At 55.3% G+C, this 22,428-nt stretch overlaps 2 protein-coding genes across 2 annotated transcripts in view; one reads left to right on the top strand and one right to left on the bottom strand.

Moving 5' to 3' along the window:
- STK32C (serine/threonine kinase 32C) overlaps window positions 1-1,026 on the bottom strand; it is a gene marked incomplete at its 5' end in the record, with an annotated part of 82,166 nt that extends 81,140 nt beyond the window's left edge. Inside the window, one exon of the mRNA XM_081233070.1 lies at window positions 765-1,026. Coding sequence (XP_081089196.1) covers window positions 765-1,026 — 262 coding nt within the window. The remainder of the gene's footprint in view (window positions 1-764) is intronic.
- A 1,200-nt stretch (window positions 1,027-2,226) lies between these two features.
- Window positions 2,227-21,231, top strand: LRRC27 (leucine rich repeat containing 27; the record flags this gene model as incomplete). Its single annotated transcript, XM_081239761.1, has 9 exons — window positions 2,227-2,428; window positions 3,112-3,197; window positions 7,560-7,643; window positions 8,010-8,077; window positions 12,175-12,309; window positions 16,620-16,678; window positions 19,258-19,621; window positions 20,533-20,647; window positions 20,973-21,231. 9 exons carry the CDS (start codon window positions 2,227-2,229, stop codon window positions 21,201-21,203), a joined length of 1,344 nt encoding a protein of 447 aa, XP_081095887.1. The 3' UTR covers window positions 21,204-21,231.
- Between the last annotated feature and the right edge of the window lie 1,197 nt (window positions 21,232-22,428).

Below are 22,428 nucleotides of genomic sequence, written 5' to 3'. Positions count from 1 at the left end.
CTGCATGACATCTGCAGAGAAGAGCTGTATGTTTGCCTGTGAAAGTATCACAGTGCCCCAGGGGCGGACACTGCACAGCCACCTTTCCCGAGGGTGCTAAGTGAAAGGGCCGTTGTCCAGCAGGGCTCCAGGAGGCGTGCCTGCAGGTCTTTCCTGCTTTCCACCAGCGCCCACCTCCGGGTCACTAGCTTTACCTGCAGGGGGACCTGAGGGCAAACTAGTTCCCAAAAGGGCAGGTCTTTGCACGAAGGCAAGCCTCCACCGCACATCTGAGTGCAAAGGTGGGCACGCCGGCAGCCACGCGGCGCCGTCACCTACACTGAGAGCTCCGAGGGCCAGGCCCCCGCGCCACCTGTGGGGCAGGCACCTCCCTTCGCAAACTCGGCACACCTCAGCTGCAGAGTAACAACCGAGCGCTCACACCTCGCAGAAAAGGAAAATGCAAACACAGCGCCCTCGCTACTGCGGGGGCCTTCGCGCCTACCGACCGCAGACCCTCACCCCGCAGGGACGGCCGGCCTACTCCGCACGTCGCGCCGCCACTGGACACGGAAGACACGCGTGGGCACCGCAAGCACCGTTCGCGAGTTTCCTCGGAAACCGAGACGCCCCTGACGCCTTCCCACCGGGAGGCCTTGGTGCCCCGACCCGCAGAAATCCTCCCGCCGCGGCCCCGCTGCGAGAGCGCGCGGAGTCCCCAGACGGCGCGGGTCCCAACGCTGTCCCCGCGAGCGGCCCGGAGTCTCCGCCGCGGCCGTTCTCACCGTCCTCCTTGTCGTCAAACACCGGCCTCCGCGCGGTGGCCGCCGACATGGACGAGCCCATCCTCTTCTTCCACTTGCTCCACGGAAACAGGGGGCGCGGCTGCGCGCGGGCATCGCCCGTGTCCCTGGCCCGGGGCTGGCCGGCGGCGGGCGGCGGCGGGGCGGGGGGCGCGTCGGGGCCGGCGGGGCGCGCGCGGCCGGGGGGCGGCGAGCCGGGGGGCGCCGCGGCGCTGCTGCCCCTGCGCTCGGCGCCGCTCCTCATGGCCGGACCGGAGTGCGCGCCGCGGCCAGAGTCCGGGACATGGCCCGCCCGCCAGGCGGGGAGCAGGAGCTGGAGCGACGGGCAGCGCTCGCCTTGCGCCCCAGGCTCGGCGTTCGCGGGTCCGGGCCGCCCGGGCGGCTCCGCCGAATGCTAGCGCGCGGGGGCGGGGCCGGGGCGGGGCCGGCGGGAAGGAGTCCGGGCGGAGCGAGCGCCGGGGGCGGAGACGGGGCGGGGCCGGAGCAGGGTGCGGTGAGCGGCTACTGGTACCCGCCGCCCGCCTCAGTAGGGGCCCTTGCAGCGCACAACGACGCGGCGGCAGAGTCAGGAGAGGAGGGGATCCCCTTGGCCTTTGTGAACATCAGGAGAGAAGGAGGGGATCCCCTTGGCCTTTGTGAACAAAGGTGGCTTGCGAACTGCTGCCGCCCGACCCGGGGGAGCCTTAAACCTCATCCTGCGGCTCTGCCCTTGGCGAGACCACGCGCGGGACCCGGGATGGGGCGGCGGGAAACGGCTGTGCGGGGGCCGAGGCCGGGTCGGTGTCAGGACGCGCAGCCCCGCGGTCCCGGATCCGGCGCAGATCCCCCCCATGCGGCTGCACCGCCGAGGGAGGGAGGGAGGTGGCGGGGCGGGGGCGGGCCCGGTGCGCGAGCCCCTCTCCGGTCGGCCGGCGCAGAGCCTGACAGCGAGCGCGCGCGCACACGCACGCACGGGCGGGCCCGGGGTCACGGCGACGCTGGGCACACGCGCCTGCGCTCTCGGGGTACCCTTGCTTGGGTCTTCAGTCCGGCTCAGTGTAGTCCGCCAGGCACGGTTCCCGAGCGGAAGCCCTTGGCGATGGTCTGCGTCTCAGGCCGCCTGGGGACCTTGTGCAGCGTATGGGCGGGGGGCGGGGGGGGGGTCCGAGGCGCGATTTGACCTCGATGCGCCTCCCCACATTCGACTGGCCAGGAGGGACCTCGCGGATAAAGCGCTCTGCACAGCCAACGACCCAGGAGAAGACTCTCAGTACCGCCCAGCACCCTGCACCTAATACTTTTTCACTGAAGAATTGTTTTGTTATGAATTGTCTTAGACTTTTGGAAGCCTTTGCCTCCTTAGGTTCTGTCCGCAGAGCTGGCGGTTCCTTCCTCCCCCAGGAAGTCCTGAAAGGGCCTTCCGCTGCCCCACCATGACAGAGGACCACCCACCCCTGCCCCCGCCATGACAGAGGACCACCCACCCGGCCTGCAGGCCAAGGCACCAGGCCCTGCGGGGCTCTCCCTCCACCGCCCGTCCCTCCGTGGACATCATTCAGCCACCCTGGGCTCTGTCCTGCCCTCGCAGCCCCTCACCTGGCTCGGCCCCCCACCCCAGGTAGTGGCACTCAGTCTTGGCTGTTCCCGCCTCCCGTCTACTGCCCGAGGTAGAACTAGGCTTGTCCCCGACCCCACCTTTGAAATTCGGTGGAGCCCCTTGACCACTGTGGCCTGCTTGACCGATGAAATGTGAGCAGAGGTGATCTGAGTCATTTCTGAGCCACACTTTAGGAGCCAGTGTCCAGACTGGCCATACATGCCCCCTTGGCTAAGAGGGAGTCCCCATCACTTGGGGACCACCTTCCAACCATTAGTGGATGCACAGAACAAGGGAGAAATCAGCCACTGTGGGAAGCCCTCGGGATTTGGGAGGTGTATTTACCGCGGCATAACCTGGCCGACTACCACCTGCCGCGCATCCAGTCTTGAGTTAAACTCCAGGGAGGCAAGTTCCCTGGGCTCTGGGCTCCCAGGCTCAGCCTCCTTATGTTGAGCTGCAGCCGCTCTCGGAACATGGCTCCCTCCTACCATTGCCCTCTCCCAGTCAGCATGTTGAAGGCCCCCAGCTCAGCGCCGGCACAGAGGAGGGGCTCTGTAGCCATCCTTGCGGGGCAGCAGTGAGTGAAGGAATGTTTCTGAAGACGGGGGGCACCGAGGCAGAGTGTCGCCCCAGGCAGGCTGAGAGCCAGGGGTGCAGAGGGGGCAAGACACAGAGCAAAGGTCAGGAGCTGCCTCGCCCGCGAGCAGACCAGGCTGCCGCACTCCACCGAGGGCCACTGTGACGTTCTAGGGGCCTGTGAACGGGAAGGGGGCAGTGAGGCCAGCAAGGTGTCCCTGTGCCCAGGGGTGCCCACAATGATCAGGAACTTCAGCAGGGTGAGGACAGGGACTTCTCCATCCTGTGCCAGTGACAGGAGACTGTCAGTGACTCAGTAACCAGAAAAACATGTCCACAACACCCAGCACGTGGGAGCGCCCCCCCAGGATCGTGGGCAGTGCGTGATCACAGGACTGCTGCAGCTGGGGCAGTCGGCAGGGGTCCGAGCAAGTGACCTTGTGAAGGCCTGGGGCCCAGGAACTGTGATGACACTGTCCCTGAGATTGAAATGAGAGTGTGTGCGAGGGCAGAAAGTGGCCAGTGTCTCTGGGGGACAGCGAATGCCTGCTTAGGGCATGTGCAGAACGGCAGGGGTCTGATTTGTATTCAAGGCTCAAGCCCTGAACCCCAAGCACAAACGTGCGGCAACCCATAATTCATCGAAAAAGCCAAGCTTCCTGAGAGGGTGTGATCGTTGGCAGTCTCCAGTTTTCATGTGTACTTTGTCCAATAGCATCATTCTGAAATTAACACGCTGCCTGCACCTTTGTAAATCATCCTGTTTTTAAATTCCCCTCAGGTTGCCCAATTTGAGTGTGCTGTTTCCTGCTGGGAAACATACCAGAACTGGCCCCAGGAAGCAAGCTCAAATGGGATTCCGATCCTGAGTTGCTCACTTATGCAGGGAAACCATGAGTCCCCTTCCCAGCAGGAAATGGAAAACCAGGTCCTCCCTGGCTGTGGTGCCATCCGACTTAGCCCTGGTGGGACATGGGACAAAGTACATGTGGAAGCAAGGACGTGGGGAGCCAAGTGCTGGGCGGCGGGTTGCTCGGTGATGGTATTGATTCTTGGGGTCATGGGGCTGCCTGGCTTCCGATGAGTCCAGGGAGCATGAATGGGGAGAGGAAGATGCACAGTGGAGAGGAGCCCCATGGTGGCTGGGCAGGAATCCTTCCTCTCTGTTGTCATGGTACCAGGACTGAAGCACAAACTCGCCGCTTAACTCCATGAGGCTCCTAGTGTGTCAGTTGCCAGGGCTGCTGTGACAAAGGACCACAGACTTGTGGGTGAAAACAACAGAAGTGTGTTTTCTCCCCACTCTGGAGGCCAGACGTCTGAAATCAAGGTGTCCGCAGGGGTGGTCCCTTCTGGAGGTCCTGAGACGTCTCTCCCAGCTTCTGGCGGCTGCAGGAAGCCCCTGGCAGCGCTCGGCCTGCAGAGGCATCACCCCAGGCTCTGCCTCCATCGTCACGTCGTCTTTCCATCTGTGTGGTCTCCCCTGTTCTCCTTTATCAGGACATTTGTCAGAGGATTCAGGACTCGCCCTAACGCAGGATGATGCCTTCGTGATTTCTTGAACTTAATTACCCTCGTTCCAAGTAAGGTCACATTCACAGGTTCTGGGTGGCCACCACTAAACCCACTACAGCCCACCATCTGGTCCCCCAAAATCTAAGCCCATTCCACGTGCAGAATACATTCACCGCGTCCCAGCATCCCCAAAAGTCTCACCGTTAGAGCTTCAACTCTAAGTCCAAAATCTCATGTAAATATTATCAGCTCAGAAGTCCCAAGTCCCACCATTAAATCAGGTCTGGGTGAGACTCCGGGTATAAGCCACCCTACAAAGCGCCTCTCGTGACCATCCCACTTCACAGATGAAGGAAAGAAGGCCTGGGAGGCAAGTAACTGCCCAAGTTCCCAGCTGGAGCCTGGGAACGGCCCTGTTGACATCCGAGAACGACCCCCAGGCTCAGGCTTGAGCAGGAATGGGTGTTAGGACCCCCCACCACCCAGTAGACGCTTGGTGCTGCGCCCGCCCCCACTGCAGCCCTTCTTTCACTGTGTAGCAGGATGCAGACCAAGGGACGCACGCAAAATACAAACGTTCTGGGAACTCCCTGGCGGTCCACTGGTTAGGACTATGAGCTTTCACTGCCGAGGGTCTGGGTTCGATCCCTGGTCAGGGAACTGAGGTCCTGCAAGCCACGCGGGGAGAAAAAAAGAAAAAGAAAAACCTTAAAAAAAGTATAAATGTTCTGAAGTGTAACAATGAAATAGCCCTTAGCGGCCACCCAACTCACCAGCAACCCCACCCTCTGCCCCGGCCTGGACTGAGGGACCACCTGTCCTTGGACCTCCACTGCATTAGTTCCTGGGGCTCTGGTAACAAAACCTGCAGACCAGGCAGTTAAATAACAGAAATTTATTTTCTCACGGTCTGAGGCTGGAAGTCTAACATCAAGGAGTCAGCAGGACTGGTTTCTCCTGAGGCCTCTCTCCTGGGCTTGCAGACAGTCGTCTTCTCCCTGTGTCCTCACGAGGTCATCCCTCTGTGTGTCTGTGTCCTAATTTCCTCTTCTTGTAAAGACACCAGTCACACTGGATAAGGGCCACTCAATGACCCCATTTAATATTAGTCACCTCTTTAAAGACTCTATCTCCAAATAAGTCATATTCTGAGGTACTGGGGGTCAGGGATTGGATTTGAGGGACACAGTTCAGCCCATAACACCCACCAGGTGCACCCCATCTCCTGCTTCCCCCGGCTCATATTATGGGCCAACTCGTCTCTTGATTTTTTGTTTTAGAATCTTACCATTCACATTTGCAGCTTATCATTTAGTTTTGCTTGTATGAAAAGCATTTCATACTCTATGAAGTCTCCTGGAATTTGCTTTTTCTGTCAAAATCTGTTTCTAAGATTCATTCTTGTTGTTGTGAGTAGCTATTGTTCGTTCATTTCATGGCTTTCTCTTTCTTGGCCTTTGGGGTCCTTCCCAGGTTTTGCTAAAATGAGTGAGGCTGCTGTGAATGTCTCTGCCCACGTGTCCTGATGCAACTCTGTGTCTGAGACTCCAGAGGGGAACGGTGGGGGTCACTGCACATGGGGATCCAGCCCGACAGGAGAGCAGGCTGCTCTCCCAGACGCCCCAAGTTCCGGTGGACACCCTGACAGAAGAATGAGCTACGGGCATGAACACAGGGGTTCCCAGACTTCTTCATTTTTGCCAACTGAGCAAGGGTAAAATAGTATCTCATTTCAGATAAAACTGTATTTCCCTGCTAGCTGGTAAAGTGGAGCATCTTTTTATATCTTTATTGGCCATTTTTTTTCTCTACTGGGAGTTGTTGGTTCATATCTCTTGCCTATTAATCTAAATGTAAGTATTGTCTTAATCTTTTAAAAATTAATTATAGGAGTTCTTTATGTATTCTGCATATTAATCCTCATTGGATTATATATTGTGGATACTAATCTTTATTGGATATGAGAATTGCCAATATCTTCTCTCATTTGGGGCTCAACTTTTAATTTTCTTTATGGTATCTTTTAGGTAAACAAGAGTACTTTTAATGTAGTGAATTTAGCAACATCTGTTTTTATGGTTAGTGCTTTTATATCCTGTTTAAGAAATCCTTTCTTAGCCTAAGAACAAAATAAAATTCACCCATATTTTGTTCTAAGAATGAGTATAGAATGAAGTCTAGTATCGACATACAGCATACATGCAGAAAATATTCCTCACTCCCTTGTTCGTGGAAGGGTTGTTCTGAATGGCATCACCTGCCATGACCATAGCAGAAATCCAAAGTGATCATTTTACAACAAGGCGGGCCTTATGTTAAAATCAGTGTGAAACTCTTCAGTGGCTCTTGTAGCTGACACTTCTGGTTGCCTGCTCAGCGACGAGTCACCCCTTTCCTCACTTCTGACAGTACCTCCATTTGTTTTCAGGTATTGTGGTGGCTTTGTGATGTGTCAGTGTGGCTAGGCTGAACTACTTCTCCAGAATTCTCTTTCCTGCAGGTTTCCTAACTTGGCCCCAAGAGGCATTGTGCATGAGATTTGGGGGGTAAGGGGGTGCAGTGAGGTAGCAGCTGCAATGATTTTATACTTAGACGGCCAGGGCAGGGGCCCAGGTGTGGCTGCAGCTCGCACAGTGTCCTTTCTCTGCCAGCTCACCTCACTGTTGGGTGGCAGGCGTGCAGCTAGTCTGTCTCCCCGAGTCTTTTAGCTTCTCCAACTCCTGGGCTGGGTGTGCGTGTAGTTCTGTGACCATCGGTGCCACGTGATCCATCCACCCTCGTGGGTTCCAGCTTGGGCTCGCTGGTCCCCCCTTTACCTCCACCTTCCCTTCCTGAATACCTGCCCTGCACACTTCAAGCTGCAGCATCAGGCAGAGGGCAGCAGCCTTCAGAGATTGTCCAACCAGCCTCCGCAATGGCAAAGGTCAAATCCCTTAATTACGTCATCCTTCAGTGGCTCACCGCCTGACTGATAAGAGGTGTGCAGACCCTCTACCTGAGTGCTTGAGAAGTGTGGGGGGGTGGGGGGGGGTGTCCAGACCCACAGAGAAATCCTGATTGGTCCGAGCCCTGTGGTGGTCTCATTTCCTTTCTGCTGATTGGTCTAGGTAGCCGAAGCGATTCCGGCCAGATCTCAGAGGCAGTTATTGGGGGCTTCCTTCTCCCGGGTGATGGGCGTCCGAGTGACGACTGTAACCGGGACAGCCATCCTGTGACCCCCAAGAGGACGTAGGTCTGCCTGCTGCAGACCGGAAGGTATAAAACGGGAAGGACTTTCAAGTTCTTGACGCCAGATGGTCAACTTGAAATGCGAGCCTTCCCGTGTGTAAGCTGCGGTCCCCCGAAGAGCCCACCGGCAGGTGTCCCGCCGCCCGCTCCGCAGAGGCGCGCGCTCAAGCATCACGACACTCCAGGCTTCGGCACACATGTCCCCTTTGTCCGGAACGCTCCACCTCTGTGTGTGTCACCGACTGCCCGGCAGAGGAGGTCGCGGGCGGCGGGCCAGCGCTGCGGCTCCGGGCGGACCGCTGGAGTCTGGATGAGTGCCGCGTGCGCAGGCGCACCAGACGCACCACGCGCCCCGCGATTGCGTGCCTTCCGCGCGGCTTGGCGCCTGCGGGCCTCCGTAAGGCTGGGTGTCTCCATAGCGACCGCGTGGGGCCGGCAGCTTCCACTGTTGGACTGCCGCCCTCTGCGCCCGGGTCGTGCTGGCGTCGGGTGGGCTGGCGGGCGCCGAGGGTGAGGCGGGGCTGCGGGCCCGGGGTCGGGGTCGGGGGCACCTCGAGAGAGTCTGGGGCGCCGGGTGATGGGGGGCGAGGGGCGGGCCGGGAGCGGGGGCGCATCCCGAGAGGCTGGGGGCACCGCGGGCTTGCGGAGCGCGGAGCTGCGGGGCCCCGAGGGCGGCCCGGCGCGGTGGAGAAACCGGGGAGGGCGCCGGGACCCGGAGCCGCCTCCCCGACCCCACGGAGCCCGCCCCACCCGCTTTTAGGCCCTGTGGTTTGGCTCTCGGTTCTGAGGCCTTCTCCCTGTTAAGAGGTTTGCGGGAGGTTGAAGCCTCTCTCCCCCTAATTCACAGAAAAGGACCCCAGGGGAAGCCCAGGGTCTCCAGGGAGCGCAGGCCGCCTGCGGGGGGTTCGCCCCCCCACACTCGTTAATTGCTTGACCTTTGGGCGGTTCCTCGTGTTCCCCACCCCTAAAATGGAGAGAGGTAGACGCACACACGTTTGTTGGCTGTCGAGAGTTTTGCATCAATGAGCGAAGGCTTCTGAGCCCTGAAACATTCCAGTGTTGGTTGTTATTGCCGGATAAATTGGGAATTAAACACGGACGTGTGCCTCACCGAATGAGGTGCTGGTGAAATACAGTTCTTCAACTTTGTGTCGAACAAAACTATTGTTGAACAAGTAAAATTCAAGGTTCTAATTTGACCGGTTCCCACCCCCAGCCTAATTTGAGTGCTAGCCAGACCCAGCGCTGATCGCTGAGTCAAAGCGGTAACCTGAGCTGTCAGGATTCTCCGTGGAGCGGAACACTAATGGAAATGCCACAGAACCGCGGGGCAAATAAGAAAGTGCGAACTTAGGAACCCCACTGCATTTAGGGAAGGGATACATTAGCTTGTGCGCTTTGAAATCTTCTGACTTGTTTTCATACCTAAAATAGCCATTGCATTTTCCAGGAATTAAAAGTTAAATCTTGGAACTCCATGATGCAAAGGGAGGAGCAGAACATTTTAATCTGAACCTTCTTGCAGTCCAGTTTGTTTTACAGAAGTCAAGTTTATGATACTGATTATTAGAAACAATGGTCTGTGTAAGCAAACACAAATCTGCCATGAGCTACCCAGTGAGAGTGTGCCCGTGTACCTAGTTGTTGCTGCATCTCCCCTCCCTGTCTGCAGGTGACTCCAGACCCGGGAGGATGAGCGGTGGTCCCCGGAGGATTACTTCCTCCTGGCTGACGGATGGAGGGAAGCAGCTCCTGCAAGGTTGCCTGCGGGGCTGCTGATACCAGAGAGCGGCTCTGGGCTGGCTAGGAGCAAGCCTGCATCCCCCTCCAGGGAGGTTCACGAGGGGGTCAAGGGGGTCATCCTCCCTTCTTCAGCAATTTTAGACTTGAGTCAAAGTGGTTTCACCATTTAGGAGAGATCTTTAAAGTTCTCAGCCTCAGAGTGAGTAGGGCACCTCTGGGGCAAGGTACATATGTGCCACGTAGACGTGATTGAAGGCTCTTCTTACGTGCAGTTTTCTTTTAGAGAGAAATTCGAGAATGAGATAGAGGAGGGTTAACTTGGGGTTTTGTGCGCTGCTCCGATGTCCTCTGGTGTCACAGACGATGAAGACTCTGATGTCCTCTCCTGGGTTTGGGGGGGAGGACTTGCCGAAAACACCCTTGGTCTCTTAAAACACAACACCCCTAAAATAAGTGCAGTAAAAACTGTCACCCACAGCTTTGCAGATGTCACAGGCTTGACTCTACCTGGTGCCTGGTGCCTTCACCAGGTCCGGCACTTGCCTGCTTGAGATCTAGTGGGTCTGTCTCCTCCCGCGATTTCTAGGACAAGGTTCCATCACACAGCCTTGAGGGGAGATGGTCAGGGGCCCTCACCAGCAGTTCCCTCACTGCCCAGCAGTCACGCGATTTCCTTAAACCTCATTTTGTCCTCACCTGGAAGATGGGAATGAGAATCTATTTAAGGGTTATTAGGAGAATTAAATGATAAGCATATAAGGCACAGTGTCCTCAACATGGTACACACACCCACGCATTGCACTGTTACCCTGTTGATTGACGGTTTTGAGTGCTTTTACAAAAGCCGTGTACTTAGATTTTAAGTAGCTGCTTAGTTTATTAACCCCAGTTGTGTTACGCACCCTGTTTTTCCCGTCAGGCAAGCGCTGGTCTTGGGGTGTCTTTCCTTAGCACTGACCTCCGTGAGTGATTACTGGGTCCTCCTGTAATGCACCACTTTTAATGAAGCAAATGCTCTCAGCTCTGAACAAGGAACCCAACAGTGTCATGCATAAAGAAAGAAGGAGGAAATTCCAGAGCCTTCTTCAGGCTTAATGAAGAAACTTTATTTATGCTTCTCAGAAAACAGAGACGTCAATATACATTTTACTACCATGGCAACAAATCACTGAGTGAGGTGACCCCTCAGATTGGTGGATTTTAGGGGTTACGGGTGCATTTTGCAGCCATAGCAACACTCTCTGGAGCCACCATTATCACTTCCAGAGACCCTTATGATCAGGGAACACAGACCCCCATCTTCACACGGCCTCACAGAACCGAGGAGGGAGGATGGGCTCGTGCAAATGCAGTCAAACCGGCCCCTGTGGAGCGAAGGCAAATGCTAGCTTGTCTTTCTGAGATTTCCTTTTCTGGTGTTTACCAGGATCTGCGGCTTCAGCGCTGAGCCCGAGAGAGCAAGAGCCTACAGCTGACCTGGCGGCCAGGCCAAGAGTGGCCCGGCGCGAAGGCGTCCACAAGCTGTGTCCAGTCGCCACTTACTCCCCAGGGGCTGCGCCCGCCGCCAGCAGGGAGCGATGGTGCCGCGTCTTAGCTGCTTAGGGATTGTGTTTTCAGCATATTTGTGGAGTGTGGTTTCTAGCCAGTGTTTCTCAAGTTTCTGCTGTAAACTTGAAGGGACTTGGAAGGTGGTCTTGGCAGCAGCGTTGGGAGCTGAGAAACTGGTGGAAAAGGAGCAGCCGGCTGGTGCCGCGGGCTGTGCTCCGCGGGCTTTAATAGAGCAGCGCAGTCATGACGGCTGGTGCTTACCTGCGCCCCTGTGTGCCAGGCGCTGCTCGCTTGCTGCACGTGGAACAGGCCAGGCCGCTGGAGCACAGAGAGGTTCGGGAACTCACTCTAGGTCACACAGCTCATAGGTTTTCGAAACCTAGATTTGAACCTAGGCAGCCTGGCTTCCAGACCAGTGCCCTTAACGTCTACCCTCCGCTGCCCTGGTAAATAGAGACACATAAATACATACGTGTGTATAGTATATGTGATCATGTAAATCTATGCAGCGTGTATCAACAGCATTGGAGAAGGGACGTCTGTGTCACCCACAATCCTGCCACACTGTGACTGTAAAATCGTACTTGTACGTGTCACGGGGCGAGGGTCAGCGTGCGTGTGCTTTGTCCTCTCCCCTTCCGTACTGTCCTCTTATTTACGATCCGACCTAAGGGCCCACTGGGTGATGTATCAGACTTCCTGACGTGATGGTTACTGGCTGTTTTTGTGCGGCGATTGCTAACACAGAGGACGCCAGAGCTAACTCAGTGTGTGTGTTCTCTAGTTTCCTTTTCAGTGTCTCCTTGAATGAGAACCAAGGCCCGGACGTGGCTCCTGCCCTTGTTCTCTGGGCAGCGTGGGCCCAGGAGGGAAAATAGGATTCAGACACACTTGGGGATGAAGTTGGATGTTAAAGGGTAGTTGATGGGAGAGGTGTGACGTGCGCAGTGGTGGCGTCTGAACTGCCAGCCAGGCGAGACGCAGCGTCTCCAGGCCGGGAAGCCACTCTAGCAGCTGTGTGGTGAGGCCTGGCCTCGTTTTTCTGACGCTTGTGTCTCCCGTTTAAACGATTTAAGGATAAATGTTATGGGTTTTCTTTTAACTTGGTGTGTATGATTGCAGTCACTAGTGGAAATGCTTTGAGGATGTGTCATGTTTTAAAATTTACTTGGTTGACAAAAACGTTCTTTTTTTCTCCCCCAGGAAGCAATTGCACCTTCAACAGAACGCCCTCTGCACAACTCCTAAACACTTCTTTCAGTGGCTGCCAAACCTCACCTGGCTGGACCTCCGCTCTACTAGGATCACAGCGCTTCCTTCTGGGATCGGCTGTCACAAGTGAGTTGCATGTTTCTTTTCCCAGGTTAGGAGGTCATCATCATCTCCTTCAAATGCCCGGGTGCCTGTTCTTTGGCTGCCTAGCCACACCCCACCCCACTGAATGTCGACTTTAGAGCAGAAGCGTGTAATGGGGTTTTCAAAGCCAGCGCGGAGGTGCGGTGGCTGCAGGTACCAAATGCACCTACCTGTATGGTTAGAGTTTAGGACACGTAGCACTGCAGAGCACGCTGGCACCACAGCGCCTCTGCTGGATGGTCCACGCGGCTTTTGCAGCCGGTTCCCTCTCTGACTCCCTCACGTGAAGCTGCCTGAAGGGTCAGAAATACTGTACTGAAGAACCTAGGGGTAAGACGGGAATAAAGACACAGACCTACTAAAGAATGGACTTGAGGATATGGGGAGGGGGAAGGGTCAGCTGGAACAAAGTGAGAGAGAGGCATGGACATATATATGCTACCAAACGTAAAATAGGTAGCTAGTGGGAAGCAGCCGCATAGCACAGGGAGATCAGCTCGGTGCTTTGTGACCACCTAGAGGGGTGGGATAGGGAGGGTGGGAGGGAGGGAGATGCGAGAGGGAAGAGATATGGGAACATATGTATATGTATAACTGATTCACTTTGTTATAAAGCAGAAACTAACACACCATTGTGAAGCAATTATACTCCAATAAAGATGTTAAAAAACACAAACAAACAAAAATAATAAACAAAAAAAAGAAATACTGTCCATGAATTAAACCAGCGGCTTCGCTCCCAAGGGCCCGAGTGTAACTGCGCTGGCTCCTGGTAAACAATGAGTCATTCTTCCTTTTTGGGAAAATCGGAAACCCCGAAGCAAGCTCTGTGCCATCCAGCCACATTCCTGCCACTCTGACGCCGGGCGTCTCCTGCTGCTCCCACTTCTAGAACTGGGGCCAAGCTGCCTACCCCCTTCACCCGCCCCTCCCAGCAGCCACAAGTCAGCCGGCACCCCCCAGTCCTGGAGCCACATGCAGCGTGAGGCCACCCCGCTCTCCTGGCCCCTGTGCCTCAGTGCCCAGTCCTTCTATGCCAGCTTCTTAACCTTTAGGAAACCTCACGACGTACATTTCAGACACGCCTTTAACATTAGTTCATGCTGGGCAGAAGGAAAAGCACGTGCAAGGGCCATGAGGTGGCTGTGTCCTTGGGGATGGGAGAGGCAGCCGGGAGGCCGTGTGGTGGAACAGAGGAGGGAAGGGACTGGAGGTGCCCGCAGAGGCAGTCGACCAGAGCTGGTAGGCGCGATCGCTAGTTTGAATTTCATCACGAAAGAGCCAGGAAGTCACAGACGGTTTGAAGGGAGGGACGGGGCTTTAAGATCACTCTGGAAGGAGGGGTGAGCGTGCCGCAGCGTGGCCAGTTAGGCTGCTGCAGCCGTCCACGCAGGAGAGCCGGGGGATTCCGGTGGGATGGACGGCGTGGGAGGAACAGAGGGGTCCAAGGGTGACCCCCTTCCTGCTAGAGTCAGTGCAGCCCCCGTGAAATGGCAGAGTGGAGGCGCCGAGGCCCATCACGTGCCCGAACTATTGCTCACTGGCTTTGAAAGTATGTTTAAAGAAGTGAGTGTTTTGTCTGTGTAACGGTAAGAGAAAATCCCCGTGCGCCCTCCGTGCCTTTTCAGGCTCTGCAAGGAAGCAGCTAGTTTCTGTTGACAAGTGGGTGTCTCCGGCAGGGTGGGGACACCCCCGGGAGCTGTCTTCCTGGAGCTCCCGGGCCTTCCTGGACCCACTGGGTCGGCCCCCGGTTGCCTAGAGCAGTGTCCTCAGCTCCAGCCAGCGCGTCTGCCAGCGGCAGTGTGACAGGCAGCTGTGCCTTCTCTGCTTCCACCTGGTCCCCGCCGGCGTGACCCGGGTGGCCCCAGGTGTCTCTGAGTGTGTGTCAGGGAGGCTTGGGGGGGCTCCGCTCTTCACGGGGTACTGGGCTGATGTGTCGAGGGCAGTTTCATGCTTCTGGTCCATGGCTGTCTTAGCAAAATGGCACTCAGTTCTGGAGAGTAGTTGCTCCTCAAAGGATAAAAATAAACTAGGGCTTGTGCTCATAAGCACTATTCTTTATTCTGAAATAAATATATGGTCTCAAGTTTTGGAATTCTTTGATTTTGCCAGTCAAAGCCAGCTGCTTAGTGTTGTCTAAGATATAATTTTGCATGTGATTTATAACCAGTTATATCATTAAAATTAGATCAGCTTGCTAAAGAGCTGAAACATTCATTAGAAATTTTAAGTAATTATGGGCTTATTGAAAGCCTTAAACTTTCCAAAAAGCCTAATTAAAACAATGCCAGTGTTCATATTCTCCCCCTCTCAATGTCTTAGATGTGTAAGCTTGCTAGCAGGGAGGGAAGGTTTAAAAAGGTCCATAGTATATATGCTTCCTTAGGCAAGCAACTCCAGTCCAGTATATAAATGTGTGGCGTTCAGTTGAAAGTCAGTGAAATGAAATAATCAGTGGTTTACTGATAGTATTTGTGAATTTATCACTTAAAAGTGTGCACAAGAATATTTTAATGTATTATTATATAAGGTGGAAAAATCCCCTGTACACTTTCAGGTTCATAGTTGGCTAACATGCCCCCCCCCCAGACAAACAAACAAATAGACAAACAAGTGGGCTGGAACATCCTTGGCTTGGAGAAAGGTGCGTTGGAAGGTCCAGGGTATGTGGCAGCCTGCACATCCTGCTGAAGAATCTTAGAAAAGCAAACGCTGTCCTCCTTGGCTATTTTTGTATTAGCAAAATTAAAAGGGGACTAAACCAAAACCAATACGTTGAAGTAACGCTGTTTAACTAATTTGCCTTTGCGTTTACCAAGGAAAGTTTAATTCCCCAATTTTACTTTTTAAAAACTTTAAATAATAGGAAAATTCAAGACAGTAAAGGGAAAGAGAATTGTCTAATCCTCAGGTAATCCGATTTTCCTTTGGGGCTGCCAGTCAAAAAGTTAAACTTGGGTTTAAATGAATACTTACTAGAGCTCTCAACTCTGTGTCTGTGAAACTATATTTTCTCCTTTCATCTGGTCAGTGTGATGTTGAATTTTGATTTTTTCACCTTCCAAGGAAAATGAGATGTGAGACTGCCCCTCCCTCTAGCTGGAGCATCATTTGCTGATGGGGTCTGCAGGGGGCTGTCTGTCTGAGGAACGTTTTTTGGGGAAGGAAAGCTGAGGATGTGGGTACAGGTTAGCCTGCATTCCGGGCCACTCTGCTCCCCATTGGTCCCCCAGGGCTGCTCGGGGCATGGAGCGCCACGCCCAGTGACAGAGAAGGCAGGCGGAGCTTCTCTGTGCCGCCCGGGCCTGTGAGGTCCTCCCCCGTGAGACCGCGGCTGTGTCTGCTGCAGGGCAGGTGTGCGGGGCGCCAGACTGTCCCTGGCGATTAAATAGTGCCTCGGCCCCAAGGAGTCCTCAGTCTCTCGGTGAAGCCTGGGTGGAGCAGGGCAGGGGGACGGGCGTCCTGCCTCTGCCTGGACGCCCAGGAGAAGGGGCCGTCACACCCCTTGGCTGAAACACTGAATGGGCCAGGGCATTTGAAGTCTTTTTACACCAGATTTTAGCTGGTGATCCCTGAAAGCAACTGAGAAAGAGAAAATGATCAGTAATAACGATGGAGCCCTGATGACATGTGGAAAAACAAAACCAGCCGAACAAAAGGGGCAGGATAGAGTTTAATGTGAACTATTTACCGTCCATTGTCATCCAATTAGTAAATTTTTATTGGACATCTTCTACCTGTCTATGATGTGTCTTTTGCCAAACCTTGTAAGGGATGTTAATAGCTATTAAGTGACAGAAGAGATCCCTGGTCAAATACTGGGAGAAACACCCCTTCACCATGTTTCCTGGCATTGAGACTTCAAAGAGGCCTTAGTGTGCGAATTATTCATCTCTAATCAGAGCGGATACTCTGTATCCTGGACGTCTTTCCGTGACTGTTCTCAGCCAGGGCGATTGTGCCCCAGTGGACATTGGCATCATCTGGAGATCTTGTGGTTGTCACAGCCTGGGGAGGGGGCATCTAGTGGGGTGAGGCCAGGATGACGCTAAACACCCACCGGGCACGGGACGGTCCCCCCAGCAAAGAACTGCCTGGTCCCGAGTGTCCACAGTGCTGAGGCCGAGAGCCTGACCAGATGCTGAGACGTGGAGTCTATTTGCTGGTGGGGGCAGAGCATGGGGTAAACGTCTGCATTGAAGCCGCCCCCTTCAGGAGGAGACAGAGGAAGAAATGTGATGGTCATTTGATTTCCTGCTCTTAAAGTACATATTTTCTGTTTTGTTTTAAAGGCCTTTGAAAACTTTGCTTTTAGAAAGAAATCCTATCAAAATGTTACCTGTGGAGCTGGGTAAGTGCTAAAACAATAAAATAAAAGATGGTTTTAAATGCAGCCTTCTGCAGTTACCAGACCTGTAATGTACATACAGGCCTGACCCAGCAGGGAAGGCCAGCTGATGCTTTAAATCCCTTCCACACCATCCTTCTGGCCCCTGAGATAACATGGATCCGATCGCAAGAGCTGTTGCTGCTATAACGTGTGTCCTACATGTGAGCACGGTGTACGAACAGTGCACATGTGGAGCCCTGTACCTGATGCTCAGGGAAGATCAGCATCAGGCCTTTGTGGACCCAGGTGTGCTCGTGAGTCCACCTGCCCCCCTCCCCCAGGCCAGCGTGATTTTTGTTCCTCCTTCATTGCTTTCCTTGAAAGCTTTACCACTTAATGTCCCTACACAACACATGTCTAAAGGGCCTTCCTTTCAAACTTTCTCTAAGTTGCATCATCCCTTGTGTGTTCTTGGTGACCTGGCGTTTGGGGGCTCAGCACGATGTCTTTCGGATTTGTCCATGTGGATGTGGACAGCTGTCGTGTGTTCATTTCTGTTCATTCTCCAGTGAACGGTTAGCTCTGTTGCCTCCTTCCTGCCTTTTGTGCTGCTGTTTTCATGAATTTTGCTTTTATATGTGTAACGGATCCAGTAGACACTCTTTAAACTGTCTTATTTATGTTTTCTCACATGGTCACCCTTCTGGTGCTCTTCATTTCTTCTTGAAGTTTTGCGCTTCCATCTGGGATGACTGTGTTGGCCTAAAGATCTGTCTTTTGTGTTATAGTGAGTCTTATTGGAATGAATTATTTCAGGGTTTTAAAAGGTCATCTTTATTTTCCCTTCATTTTTGAAGGTTGTCTTAGCAGACTGTACAGGCTCCTAGCCTTTAGGCATCGTGACTGCTTTAGAAATATCTTTATTGTCTTGTGGACTCCATCGTCTGTCGAAAAGTCAGCAGTCTTACTGGTTTTCCCTTAGAAGTAATACATCTTTTTTCTCTTGCTGCTTTAAAATTTTTCTCTTTTTGTTTAATTCTCAGCAGTTTGTTTGTTTTGTTTTAAATTTATTTATTTACTTATTACTTATTTTTGGCTGCGTTGGGTCTTCATTGCTGCACATGGGCTTTCTCTAGTTGTGGCGAGCGGGAGCTGCTCTTCATTGTGGTACAGTGGCTTCTCTTGTTGTGGAACGTGGGCTCTAGGCACGTGGGCTTCAGTAGCTGTGGCACGCGGGCTTAGTTGCTCCGTGGCATGTGGGATCTTCCAGGACCAGGACTCAAACCCGTGTCCCCTGCATTGGCAGGCGGATTCCTAACCACCGCGTCACCAGGGAAGTCCCCGTTTACAGTTTTTGTGTTTTGCCGTTTTGCTTGACTTTAAAAACTATCTTTGCTGGCATTCACCCTCCTTCTGTTTGGTGTCACTATGGGTTCAGTTTGCCTCTGGCTCTAAGTCGATTGTCCACAAGCAAACTGGGCAAATACGTTCATTTCTAGTCACTCCTTAGGATTTTTTAAAGCATATCTTTGCCCACTTTGTGAACTGTTTTTCTTTAAAAACACTAATCCCCAGCGTGTAGTGGTCAGGACTTCGCCGTCCTGGACTCGCGTGTGCCGTGCCTGGTGCAGACACAGCGTGTCCTGCTCGGCCACCCTCGGGGGTCCCTTGGGAGGAGACCTGGACCTGGGGTCCCGTGAGGCGGTTGCAGCCATGTGACATCCAGGTGTTCACCTGGTTCTCCTGTTCGGATTCCACACTCTCCGAAGAACATGAGAGAAAAGTTTTCACTTCAGGAAACAAAGTTGTAAACCACTAACACTGAATATATTTTTTAGAGTTTAATATTTTATTGTGTAATTAAAACCCATTGTCTTTCAACCCCAATTGTAGTTTCTATATGTATTTATACAAAGAGGGCTATATTGGTTCAAGTATAATAGATACATAAGCGACTAGAAAAAAAGGTAGAAAATAGCTAAATAAATTAGGCTGAAAGGCTGAAAATGAATTCACTCTGTACAAGAAGGTAACTTGGACAGGACAAGGCTGTTTCAATGTGTTTAAGAACACAGGGGGCTGCTGGGTCTAGAGAGCCAGCCCCAGGGCTGAGGCCAGGTTTGGTGGGCGAGCCCCGCACCCTCACACCCGCACGCCCTCAGCCCACCTCCGGGCCCAGGCCACCTGGCTGTCAGCACGTCTGGGTCCCTGCACGTCAAGGGAAAGGAGACCTTGTGAGGCCAGGTGACACCTGTCTCTGGGAAGCTGTGGCCCTAACGCCCGATGAGGGATCTGGCAAAAATTGTGGATGAATATGTTGTGGGCCAATTTTCTCTCACATAACTTTCCTAGAGATCAAAGTGTTTAAAAGTCAGCAAAAGCATTGCAGTAAAAAAATACAGGTGTGCGGGCTGAACATCAATTAGAAGCAGACACCAGAAGGTCTGGATGAGGCACATATCTTCATTTATATGGATTTATGTGGAGCGTGAGGGCCTGGGGCACAGGAGCGCAGGGAGCGGGCTCCCGGCTTGCGCGCGTCTCAGGCGTGGAGGTACAGTCTACTAAAACGGCCTTTTATTCACTGTCGATTTCCCCAGTTAAAAAGATGACCGTAAGTGACCTGCCACATCCCCTGTTGGATTTATCCGAAGAGCGTGTGCCTAACAAAGAAACCATTCATTCTCAGGAGGCAAAGGGAACCATGTTAACAGAAAAGGCAGACTTTTTCCCACCTGTGGAAAACCTAGACCCGCGTGAGTGCAGAAGGTCCACCGAGCCTCCGGAGGACTGGCCGAGCGAGGAGGAGATCAGGCGCTTTTGGAAGCTGAGGCAGGAGATCGTGGAGAACGAGCGAGCAGAGGTTCTTGAGAGCCAGCGCCTGCTGGTGGAGCTGCCCCCAGCCCTCAGGGCGGTGCTGAGTGACCAGGAGAAGCGGCGACCCCGCCCGAGACCCGTCTTCAGGTAAAAGTTGAAAGCAGAGGTGTGCTTTCTTGATCTCTGCACGGCTGTGATATCATTCTGTGATTCTCTGTTAAGACGTCAGGTGGACGTACGTCCACGTCACCATCGTTTGTTACACGGCAGATGCCAGGCCTGGTTTAGGTTAAAGTTACCCAGAAAACAGGCTCAGAGGAAGAGGTTACACTAGAGAAAAACTCAAATCCGGTGTGTGGGTGTGTGGTGTGCACACACGTGTGGATGTGTGAATATACAGAGAGAACGTGACCCAGTAACGTTGGGGAATACAGCTCACACGTCGGCAAGGGCGGTGATGTCACGTCCAGGGCACAGAACATGGTTAGCAGCCGCTCTGGTCTGTGGCCCTGCGGACGGCGTGAACACACGCCCCGCCTGTCTGTGGCAGGACAGTGAGGAAGGGCCCGCCTGAGAAGCCTGCCATTGGGCACTGTTGGAGAACAGATTAAAGAGCTTTGATCCACGTGAAAGGTGTGCTCGTGTCTACTGCACTGTTGTTTCACCTGTTCTGTAGGTTTGAACATTTTTCAAAGTAAAACCTTGTTCAAGTGTGATTACTTGGCCGTAGCCCTGGGAGGGCTGGAGGCGTGCAGGGCAGGTCTCCCCAGCCCACAGACCCCCGGAACCAAGTTGGTACCTCGTCCAAGTCAGTGCGAGCCTTTTCCCGGCATGGCGCAGTTTCACTGGTCCCAGGTGTAGGTCCAGCCATGGCCTGGCCCGGGGAGTGGGGTGGAGGCCCTGACGGCCGACCCCGCCTACGTCGTGGATTCTGGGGGTGACTGCTGTCTGTGACCGTCGGGGCATCTCCGTGCAGCCAGCCCGTGGCCCTGCACTCACCCTCGGGGCCATCACAGGGTCCAGTGCGGTGCTCGGCTGACGACCTGGTATCATCGTAGGATGAGGACGCCCTCCTTCAAGAGCGTCCTGCCCGAGGTGGCCCCGTGGCAGCGGGCCCTGGGCCGCACCGGCCGGCCGGAAGAGAGCATCGGCCCCGATGGAGCGGCGCAGGAGGTGAGGTCGGGGGCACCGGGGCGTCTGGGCCCCGCCTGGGAGCTGTCGTGCTGCCCCTCGCGGGCGTGTGGCCTGGGCGGGCGCGGGCCCTCACATGCGCCGCCCCGCCTGCCGTTTCCCCCTCTGGCTCCTTGCTCTTCTTCTACCCGTCCTCTCCTGTCAGTCACCCAGCTTACAGGTCTGGTTTAAGGAAAGTGGCTTCAAAATAACGTGCCCGCCTGGGGGGTGCACTCCTGCCTCTGCCCCGCGGGGCTGTTGCTGGCTTGGTCGGCCTCGGTGGGGGGCCAGCTCGGGCCCTGTCCTCACTGTCCCCTCTGTCTTCCAGCCCCGCCAACTGCCTGTCTCCACCGCGCTCTGGGCCCGCGAGGCCGGCTGGCGTGGACGGCGCCCTCCACCTTCTGGTTGTGTTCGGCCGGGGCGGGCTCCGGCGGGAGGTCAGAGAGAAGCGGGGAGGGGGGCCGGGTCCCTCTGCCCCGCCCGCCGCTCCCGCTGCTGGGTGCCAGCAGCCCCTCCGTCCCTCACCCCAGGGTCCCGGGGTGGCTGCCGCCCGTCCTAGCAGGGCCCATGCTCCGCCTTGCGAATAAACCCTCCTGAAATCACCCGCCTGAGTGTTTTCTCTCAGGGCCCTACGGATGCAGCAGTCCTCAGAGCACGTGTTCTAATGGGCCAGCGTGCTGGTCCCGACACCAGATGTGCTTTTCAAGTTGGGTTTCATGTCCTTCAGGGAGAGGCTGGGTGATGTTAGGCCCTCAGACCTGGTCAGGGTGCACGGTGTCCCTGCCCTGGGGCTGGCATCCTGATGGCAGGGACGCAGCCAACCGACAGCGAGGCTCAGATGTGACTGCATGGCCTGGGCCCCCGGGGCCATGGTGGTCGCGGGCCACGCCCCAGAGTGTCCCTCTGCGGGAGTCCAGGCTGCAGGGCGGGAGTGGGCCCTCACTGTGCGTCCCGACAGCCCTCTGCCCTGCATCCAGGCAGGTCCCACTGCTGCCCGGCTGTGGAGGCTCAGCACTGGCCCCCCCACCCCCCTTGCTAAGCACCTCTGTCTCCGAGGCTCAGCTGCCCCCGCAGCCGCCGTCCTCACCCTCTGGCTCGGTGGCGCCTGGCTGGGGACCTCAGGAGGCCGGGTGGGACGTGCCCCTCCCCCCAGGTCGGGCTCCCCGGTGCCCAGCGTGCCGCCCGCCTTCGCTGAGGGCGGCTCTCAAATCAAAGGGCGCGCAGCAGCTCTCTCCCTGGTTCCTGTGCCGCGGGCCCCGAGACCACGTTCGGTGGCCTCCTTGGCAACAGTGTGGGGACCCCGTCCAGTGGCTTAGTCTCCGCACAGCCCTGTGGAGCACGTCACGCTTCCTGGTTACCTGTGCTCCTGCGCCCCTGAGAATGCTGCCCTGTGCCTCTAGAGGAACCTTCCAGCCCACTTCCCAAGAGGTGGCAGAGACAAAGACAGGCCCCTGCGCCCAGGAGCACCGCCCCTGACGTCACATAGTCACAGTTCCACGCGGGAGCACCGGCTTGGGTTGGGGGCTCGGGAAGCAGCCTCACAGGCGAGGCGGGCTCTGCAGGGGTGCAGAGGAGGTGCCTGGCCCTCCCTCGGGCCTGGAGCCGGGGGAGCACGTAGCCAGATTCTGCCGGCACCGAGATCCTGCCTCATCGTGGAGATAGGACAGAGGCCCTCGCAGGGCAGCGGCCAGAGCCCAGGAGGGCCCAGCTGCTGTGACCCTGGGGACCAAAGGGCCCCCGACGCGGGCAGCGGGAGAGGCCAGGGCGAGTCTGGGATGGTGGCC

This window comes from Mesoplodon bidens, assembly GCF_964165515.1.
Source record: "Mesoplodon bidens genome assembly, chromosome: 1".
Classification (NCBI taxonomy): Eukaryota; Metazoa; Chordata; class Mammalia; order Artiodactyla; family Ziphiidae; genus Mesoplodon; species Mesoplodon bidens.
The sequence above is the reverse complement of the archived record's forward strand: the minus strand, read 5'-3'. Positions and strand labels throughout refer to the sequence as shown.